Source organism: Chinchilla lanigera, unplaced genomic scaffold, assembly GCF_000276665.1.
Source record: "Chinchilla lanigera isolate Chin_1 unplaced genomic scaffold, ChiLan1.0 scaffold00079, whole genome shotgun sequence".
Lineage (NCBI taxonomy): Eukaryota > Metazoa > Chordata > Mammalia > Rodentia > Chinchillidae > Chinchilla > Chinchilla lanigera.
Window position 1 is genome coordinate 259,230 of NW_004955480.1, and position 9,776 is coordinate 269,005.

General features: G+C 49.7%; 1 protein-coding gene across 1 annotated transcript in view; it reads right to left on the minus strand.

The window, feature by feature from the left end:
• Positions 1-3,920, minus strand: part of Sod3 (superoxide dismutase 3, extracellular) — a gene marked incomplete in the record, with an annotated part of 5,434 nt that extends 1,514 nt beyond the window's left edge. The window contains 2 exon segments of the mRNA XM_013503333.1: positions 1-514; positions 3,810-3,920. Coding sequence (XP_013358787.1) covers positions 1-499 — 499 coding nt within the window.
• Positions 3,921-9,776: the final 5,856 nt, after the last annotated feature.

The following is a 9,776-nucleotide window of genomic DNA, read 5'->3' on the forward strand; positions in this document are numbered from 1 at the left end:
GGCTGGCCTGGTACCTCCAGAGGCGGCCGTCGCGCACGACGAAGTTGCCGAAGTCGCCAGGGTGCTGCGGGTGCGGCACGGACAGCGGGTTGTAGTGCGGCCCGGTGGAGTCGCAGCCCTGGCTCAGGTCGCCTAGCTGGTGCACGTGGATGGCGCGCTTGGAGCCGTTGGACTCCTCTGGGAAGCCCTCCAGGTCGAAGAAGGCCTCGAGCCGGGCCTCAGGCGTGGACTGCCGGAAGAGGACCAGGCCTCTCACCCGGGGCTGCTCGGCGTCCAGGGTGGCGGACGGCTGCACCCGACACACTGCGTGGAGCGCCGCGTCTGGCCCCCCGGCCGCCTCCCGCCGCTGCGTCAGCTCCTGCCAGATGTCTGTCACCTTGGCGTGCATGTCGCGGATCTGCTCCATCAGGTCGAGGTTGGGCTCAGTCAGGACGGGGCTGCTCAGGGTGTGCGTGGGACCCGCCGCCAGAAGCAGGCAGCCACACAGCAAGGCCAGCATGGCCAGGGTCTGCACCTAAGGGGTGCCCCGCGGGCATGGGGAGAGCACCTCGGTCATCTGAAATAGCAAGTCTCAGGGACTCCACCCTCATCCCACCTCCCGGCCCCCCAACGGCCTTCCTGGCCCAGCTGACATTCATTCATTCGGCAGATGGGCCTGTTTTGTGTCCAGGGGACTGGGCGAGGTGCTGCGTTTGTAAAACTGGGTGAAACCCTATCTGGAGAAATTCAGAACTATGGTCTCCTGGAGTCCTGTCTGCAGCGCCAAGGGACTGTCAGGGCCATCCAAGCGTCTGGGGCCCTTCCAGACTCCGCCTTCTACGTCTCAAGCCTGACCCCTTGCGGTGCTTTTCCACATCCTGCCGGCAGACAGCCAGGAGACCTCCTCCAGCCTCCCAGCCTCCCCACCTTGGCCCTCGGACTTAGGAGACACACGCTCGGCTCTATTCATAGGTAACCCGGCACCTGGGCCCGCAGCAGGCACTAGCAGAACCATAACCTTGAGGGAGATTGAGGGAGGACACCCTCGTGAGCAGCATTAGGGTCCCCAAGCCATTCCAGCGTTATCATGTGATTGAAGTTGGAGCCTTGTGTTGGGGTAGGACAGAGAAAGTCATGCCCATCCCCGGGGGTTCTCCAGGAGGTATTCCCAGAGGAGGGAACTTCTGAGGTGGGTTCTTCCAGATGAGTAGGAGTTTCCCTTTTAAGGCAGGAGGACTCATGGGAGGCATTCCAGGCATGCTCATGGGAATGAGAGGGCAGAGTTCAGGGCTGGAAGAAATTCACCGTGGCCAGAGCACCACCTCTGTGACTATAGATTATAGTTTCAAGAGGAAACCCCGAGCCAGGGACAGTGTGACAGAGCTTTTCCAACAGTGAGGGGAGACCCAGGTTTAGCAGCACTGGCAGGAAGGTAGAGTGAGCAGCAGAGGTGGCTGAGGTTTCCAGCAGGGGACACCCAGTGCAGTGGGGGGGTGAGTCCCGGGGCACAGTCCCTTGGTCTGGCCTCCGTGAGGACATGCGCTGACTCTGTTGACTCCACATCAGAGGCTGGCTTTTAAAAAACAGATGCTCAGGCCCCACCCAGGAGATCCTAATTCAGTGGTGGGCTTCCTTGTATAAAGGAAAGCTCAGAGATTCTGGGGCCCAGGAGGGGACTGTGGAGTCAGGTCCAGATTTGAATCTCAGTTACAACACACAGAGTCGACCCTCAGGATCGGTGGGAGCCTGGGGTCCCAGGGCACCCCTCCTACTCTGTGGATTCCAAGGTCTGTGGGAGCTCAAGTCCGTTACATGAAATGACACAGTATTTGCACATAACCTACTCACTTCTATCCCTATACTTTAAAGCTCTCTAGGTTACTTTTTACATTTCCGTAAGTGCTATGCACATAGTTGTTATACTGTATTGTTTAGAGAACGAGAAAAGAGTCTGTTTAGTACAGACGTAGTTTGGTTTTCTCTGAGTGTTTTCCATCTGAGGTTGGTTGAACCCAGAGGTGCAGAATCCATGGGTCCAGGGAGCTCACTGTCCTGTGACCTCCAGGGCTACTAACTTTCTGGCCTTAGGCTCCTGCCTGTGAAATAAAGCCAGTCCCACCACAGAGGGGCATGCTGAGGACTGGGTGAGGTATTTATAAGCCAGGCTTCTTCCACATTTTAAAACCTGCCCAGAGGGACTAATGATGCCTCTGAAAAACTAGTTGGAAGGTCAAGTGCACATTAAAGGCCCTTCTCCAATCCCAAAGTAGATGCCATTTCCCAAAACAAATCCAAGACTGGGTCTGTGTTCTCCACAGAGCCGTCACAGGAAGGCTATTTAGTATGGCAATTACAAGAATGGATTCTGGAACTCACCTCATGAATTGAAAGCCTGATGGTCCCCTGAGCTCTAAGAGCTAGCTGTCATTATCACGTTTTATACAAAGCAGTAGAGTAAATGCTGGGTTGCAAAGTGTCCACCGGCCTGCCTCCCCTCTGAGCCTCAGCTCTCTCAGCTGCAGCTGGTGTAGTAATGCTCACCTTTGAAGCTTGCTGACAGGCTGAAAAGAGACACTTAGAATTGCTGAAATGTGGTCTGCTCTAAGCCCCACCCCACGTCATGAAGCACCTAGCTACGGCCTGCAGCTCAGAACCTGGTGTGGAGAGTAATCAGCAAAGAAGCTACAATGGAAATGTTGGGACCATCTGCTGAGAAAGCCACGGAAACCGTAGAGGTAGCACATGCCCAACCACGTCTCCAAGGAGTAGCCAGGAAGGTGGGACAGGAAGCAGAGAAAATGACACCCAGGGACCAGCCTCTAACTTGGCCTGGTGTGGCATTACTACTAAAACCTCGGGAGTGGGCAGGGACGCAGGGGACTTCCCTGGAGCCTTGCCGGTGGGGACCTGCTTCTGGGGCCAGCCTGAGGCCCAGCAGTGCTCTGCACCTGGAAGAGTTTTCCTTCCAAACAGAGAGCAAAATCAGGCTGTCTCGGGTATCCATGGACTTTGTTTTTCAGGAGTACATGGGCAATAATAAAGATTTGAAAGAGCTGCTTTTCTGTTAAATCAAAAAAAAAAAAAAAAAAGAAAGGAAGAAAAAGAAAAGACTTCTGACCCCCAGGGAAACTCTGACTCCTGGTTTCTCAGGCCTCTGCCCTCTCTGTCTTGGGGCCCCCGGATGGGGCCCAGCCTTCTGGGACAGCTCCCTTCCAGTTTCACGGTGAACACACACACTGGTTTTTAGCACGTCTGTGCATGGTCTGCAGAGGACGATAAGGCTATCAGAGAGAAGCCACCAGGGCCCGTGTCCCGAACCAGAGGAAGTCACCAAGCCTGTGCCTCCCTCCTGGCTCCGTATCTGCAAGAATTTGAGCCTTGAAAACTCCTGAGCCTCGGGTGAGCTTGCATCCCTGCACTCCGTCCCAGAAGGAGCCCTGGTGGGAGCTGGAGATGGCCCGGCCAGGGCCTTGGCTTCATACCTGTCCTAAGCGTTGGTTGTCTAGGGTTCCTGCTGTCCCTCAGTAGCTCTGACCCCAAAGCCAGGAAACCTCCAGTGAGGCAGCTCAGAGAAATCTACGTCTCATGAGATTTCTTTTTCCTAATGCTCAAGTCCTCCTGGACTGGTCTTTGCAGGGCTGGAAGGGTAAACAGCTTCTTTCTCTCCATCGCCTTCCTCCTCCAGAGCAGTCAAGCTTTTCCTTAAGTGTCTCTCTCCCCCACACATGACCAAGCGCATTCCCAAGACGAGACCTCCTGCCCCACCTGGCTGCCAGCTCTTAAAAAGCACACACCGAGAAGAAGAGAACCACTCCGAACTTGGCACCCACCTGGCCAGCCCGTCCAGGAGACCTTTCCTCCTGCTGAGTGGGAGCAGCACCTCTGACGACTGCAGAAATTCAGGCTGCCTCCTGGGCTGGGTTGTTTGTGAGCTGAGGGAAGCCAGCCCCGGGGAGTGGTCAGCAGGAGGGAAGAAGGTCATTGGGCCCGTCCCTGGAGGAGAAGCCAGCCAGATGTCCCTTGTTGCAAAATCATCTCACCTCCTCCCCCTCCTCTGTCCCCACCTCCCTGTCCCTTCCCATCCTCAGCCCCTTTGCCAAGTCTGCTTTTTCATGACGTCCCTGGCTTCTGCAGATGTAGCCTGTGACCTTCAGCACACAGTGGGGAAATAAACAGCAGAAAGAAAATAGCCTGTCTGGAGAGGGGCACAATGGCTGCTTTATGAGTGGCCTCCTATTTTCCCCTGATTTCCTCAGCTATTGACTTATTTTTGCAGGATGCTGGTCTGTGTTTAAGACAAACACAGGCTCTTGGCCCTTGTGTGGGAGTGATGCTTTCTCCAGGGCTTGGCGGTCACTGTGAAGAGGGAGCAGTGCCGAGCTCTGGTTTTGTCACTTCCTAACTGTGTCCCGGGACCCCTGACACCTTCCCTTCAGCCTCTGTCAAATGGACACGCAACACGGGCCACCCTGCACCATCACTGTGAAGATGAAACAATACTGTCACGCAAGTGTGATCCCCACCCCCAAAAGAAGTGCAGACCCAGTGCCTGGCTTTCCTAAGTCAGGACATTAACACCACTGTCATTGTCATTGTTGTTATTAAAATGACAGAGGCGCCTTTTAAAAGGGTACATGGTCTTTCAGGGGCAACCGGCAGGCTTTCCCTTCTCGAGGTCCTTTTCTCTCTTGCTGCCACAAACTCTTCTCAATCACAGCAGCTTTTTCTGGAAATAGAAGTCTTCCTTTCCCAGAAGAGCCCACAGGGAAAAAGGCAGCTTGCTGCTGCCTGACTGTCCTCCTGGGTCCCTTCAACAAATGGCCTTTGGGTGCTCCCCCCCTGCCAAGCTGTGCTCTGGAGGTAAAAGACTGTGACCACGCTGAGCGCTGGGGACCCAGAGCTGCAGGATCCTTGGCCCCCTGGGGTTCCCACTCTGAGAAAGGAGACAACAGCAGTGTGGATGAGGGGAGTACAGCTGGGGAAGGAGGGACAGGCCCCCCCTGGGGTCCCCAGCACCAGCCCTGGCAGCAGGAAAGCTTGTAGAATAGTGTAGGCCTCTGCACACCACCCCAGGCCAGACAAACGGATCACAGGGATGCCTCCTGAAATACTTAGTTTTCAAAGCCGGTGGTCTTGATGGGCATCCAGGTTTGTGGTTGGCATAAAAAGCTCAAATGAAAGATTTTTGTGCAGAGGCAGCCATTCCAGAAGGTAAGATGGAAAATTCCCAGAACGCAGGACTTCCAGCCCTCTGCCCTGCTTGGGCCTGGAGCTGAGGATTTGCACAGAGCAGTTCAGTCCTGCAGTTCTGCATTCCATGGTGGGCGTGGCTGTCCTCCACGAATGAGCTTCCAAGTTCCAGATGCTACCCCCCCACAGCCCTTTACTTTCCCATTGTGAATTGTTCATCCAATTAAAAAAAAATACTTATTTTCACTCAGTTCTTGAAATAACTATAAGGTCATAGCTACTGTTGTTTAGACAATTGTATTCCTTTTAAGGCCCGAGAAAGCTCTCCTCCTGCTCTGTTCTGGTATTTTCTTCTGAGAAGACACTTTTTGTCTCACAAGTAGTATTGCGTGAGGGATCATAAATTATAAATTGACACAGTATCTCTCTGAGGCCCTCTTTGCCCTGCCCTATGGGCCGGTTTTGGAATGTGGAAAGCCGGCTTCCTCTCCGTCACCGCTGAGATCTTGATGGTCAAAGAGGCTGTGAAGCCCGCAGAGTGGGATGAAATCTGCTGAGGACAAATGTGTGTGTGGGGTGAATCTTGTCTCTTTTATGATGTTAAACTTGCACATTCAACCATACTTCTAGGCTGTTCCAGGAAAACACTACTCCTCCCCCTGCACTGGAGATGAAATGGTGGCTAGCGGGAGATTCTTTGTCTCTGTTCCCAGAAAACACTGATCTTCCCAGAGCCCTGTTTTCCTGCAGTTCTTGTCTCTTTCTCTTTTTCTTTCCCGCTGTGTGTCCTAACTCTGGGCAGGAGGTTGGGGACTCATTGCCGGGGCCCTACAACTGGCGCCCTGGAAAGGGTCATTAATAGTGTTGCCTTCTCCCCTTGCTGCAGGTGGCTCAGGGAAGCTCTTCAGGGACGATGAGATGTAGTGACACTTTTGCTGGGGCTGTTAAAAGAGATACAGCCTCTCTTTCCACTGGACTTGAAACCCTGGAAGGGAAGGCTGGAATTACTGTGGCCACCATATTTCACTAAGGGAGAACCCTTTTGAGGATAGGGCCAAAATGGAAGAGAGTACAATAAAACTAGAATGAAATCTGGACTCAGTGCCAGTGTTCGGGCCACTGGATCTAGCCATACCTGAAGCTCTGTTCATTTTGTAAGTCAGTATATTCTCAGTTTGCTTAGACTGTTTGGGATGAGTTTTCTAAACTTATAACTGAACATTTTACAAAGCATTCTCTCCGATAATGTATTTTTTAATACTTGCAATACATTTATGGAGTTGACAGTAATCTGTTGATTTTATCAATAAGGGAGTTTGGAAAAAAATAATAGGGCCAAAGTTATAGACATAGCAAAATCACAATTTAAAACTCAGGACTCTGACTCTTAAGCGTGGTCTTTTAGTCATTACACTTTATTATGAACTTAAAAAAGAAAAGTTAGAAACAAGTATCTGATAAATAAGTATAAATTTTGCAACTGTCTTTGTAATGTCAATAGCCACCTTGCAAATAGACACTGAAGCATTGACTTCCACACTTTTTACATCTGACAATGAATAATACAGCAGAAAATCAAGTGGGCGTTGTTAAGTAGCTGCTCCAGGAGATGCACTCAAAAGCAGTCCTCCTGCCTACCTAGGAGAGCTCTCTGCTTGAGAACTTCGTACCTTTTCTGCAGGAACTCAAGTTGTAAATAGTTTCCTTTCTACCCGGTTTGCAGAAAATGGATGGAATTAAGTTCTATCAGTTAGCAGATAGAGTGGTTACTATCAGGAGAAAAATTTTGAAAGTGACAGCAAGGATTTCAGATCGCCTCGCCCCAAAACTGGGTTTGGTACAATGAGAGTTTACCCAGGCTGAGTACTTCAGACCCACCTGAGAACACTTCAAGTGCATCTTACCTGCCTGGAGCTTTCCCAGAAGCCCCCTGGGGAGTAGAAGTGGAATCCGAGAAGTACAGAGTTCAATCTTGTCCAAGCACACCTGGGTATTGCAGGAAAAAGTAGATCCTTACTGAAAAAGTGATCAGGAAGCAATGAAGCATCCGTCTTATGAACAGGAGTGAAATAATAACAGCTAACATTTATTAAATGCCGCTTGTGTGTCAGGCACTTGCTATGCAGTGTGCGTGCAGCTTTTCACTCATATTAATAGCGCTGGCTCTCGGTGAAGAAGACAAGTTGCATTCTGGTCCATGTTATATTCAGGCAAGTTTCCTTTTCATGGTGAGCATGTCACCCTTCCCTTCAAACATGGTCACCTGGAGAGAAAGACCTGTGGTAGGACACAAAAGAAATGCCTTTTCTGACCCAACGCGTGTAGACTGTTTCCTGGGAAGAACACCAGAGTGAAAGCCCTCCAGGCTAAGTTCCTCATGGACTTGACTTGCCCTTCCTTCTTCGATGCCCCATCCCTGGGAGGAAACTCTAGCCATTGCTGCTTTGCCATAAGAAAACACTATGGTAACTTTAAAGCATACCCAGTGTAGCACTTACTTCCTCAGAAGAATTGCCTCTATTTAAGACAAGAGAAACATTGATCAGTTTACTCTCTCACTACATTTATTTAACATTCATTGGTCCTAACAACCATATTTGACCCTCTTCTTACTGCTTCCTGCTTGAAAAGCTGGGAAATTAGACCTTTGCTTTCCTGGAATCTCTTTTAAGTAGCAGCAGTGACGTGACCTCATTTGAACCAATGAGGCATAAACTGATGCCATTTTGAGGAATGCTTCTACTTTCTTATAAAGGGGACAGAAATGGCTGTTGATGACCCCTTTCCTCTTAACTAAAATGTGGGCATGATGCCTGGCAATGTGGCAGCTGCTTTGGGACCATACATTGACAGGAATAAGAACATAGACCATCACACATGGATGGCGGAAGGGAGAGGTGGAAAGAGTTTAAATCCTTGAAGACCTCAGTATTTAACCCACAGCAGCTGAGCTCCAGACCTCCTGTGCTAGGAGAGAATACACCTCATGTGTTTCACTGCTGGTGGGTTTCTATTACTTGTAGCTAAAGAGATGCAATTATGTGTTGGCCCCTGCACTGGGCTCCATGACCCTGAGGATATGAGAGTCACAGTCTTCCTTCTAAGGGCTCATGGTCTATTTGCAGAAGTCTTATCTGAGAGACCACTAAGGCTCATTCTCTTCACCCTCCCCTGCTGCTCCCTTATTCACCCTTCAGTATCACCATGGACTTGAATATCTTCCCTAGTCTGAAAGCCAGGGTGGTGCATCCCCCTCCCTCCCTCCCCACCCCCAGAATGGCCAAAGTAACAGACAAGATGGGCAGGAGACCCCAGAGAGTTGTGCGTATCGCCATGTGAGGGGACTAGGATCTGAGGACAGAGGGGAGGTGGCCTTCATTCCTCCTGGGATAAGGGAAAACCGTGGCTGGAAGGAAACATGGAGGAAAGTAAGGTCCTCTGACTCAGCCTCTATTTTAGAAAAGTAATTAGGAAGTTAAAATGCTGACAGGATTCAAAAAGCCTCAGATCCAAGGCCCGCAGAAGAAAACAGTCAGGGAGGCAGCTTTGCGTCTCACTCAGCAGTGGATCTAGTATGACTCTTAACTGATGCTCCCAAGTGGAGCAGATCCTAGCTACCATCATAGCTTTACTCTACCATCACCCACCAAGGCCAGCCGGAGAGGTAAAGCCGAGGGACACAGGCATCTAGAAAATTAGAATATTCTGTGTTAGCGTTCTAGCTGTCGGTTTTGAATTTCATGTTACAGAATTTTGGAGCAATCTTAGAAAGCAGCCAAGCTCTTTAGAGCTGTATAGAGCTCTTTCTTGCCATTTCTGGTGAGAATAGGAGAAATACAGTTGAGTCCTAAGACATCTTCCTCCCAGTGGGGATGCACTGCTGGTGGCCCCAGCCAGAGACCAAGGCATGGAACTTTTAGGGTGTTCCTTCCAACTTTTCTCTCCATTTTAGCCAATAAGGTTTTCAAAAGGGTCCCTCTGCCCCAATCTGTTACGTCAAAGCAGGAAGTTATCTCTCATTGGCCTATTTCCATCGAAAGTCAAGGATGAAAAGATGGCATCTAACTATTGGTTCAAGTACTATATTTCACTTATAGAACATTCTTCTGGTTGGGTACTGTTTTCCAAAACAAAGTTATCTTTTCATTTGTGAGCATGTTCATTATTTAAACATGAGTATAGATTAGAAACCTTTTTAAAAATGTATTTACAAGAAGAGAACAGGCATTTGTAAAATAAAATGCCTATGCATAAACTGAAACCAGCTCCTTTTTGCATTCTCATCTTCAAAGCCCAATAAGCTCAAAGAGAATTTAAATATTTACTACTACAAGGATTAAAAACTCAAATACCTATGGAGGCCAGAGGTCATATAATAAAGTGGGATAGACGTACAAGTATATTCGTTTTTGTCTTGAATCTCATAGTCTTCTCATCTACATGTTTACACTAAGTGGCGGTGGTGAGCTAGGGAGTATTTGTCTTCTATGAGAAGAGCAGCAGTCTATTGACAAATGGCACTTTAGTCATTTTCAGATTGGACAACAAAGGCAGACCTCCACTAATTGCTACCTACGTGAAAGACATGTCAAATATAAATACACAGA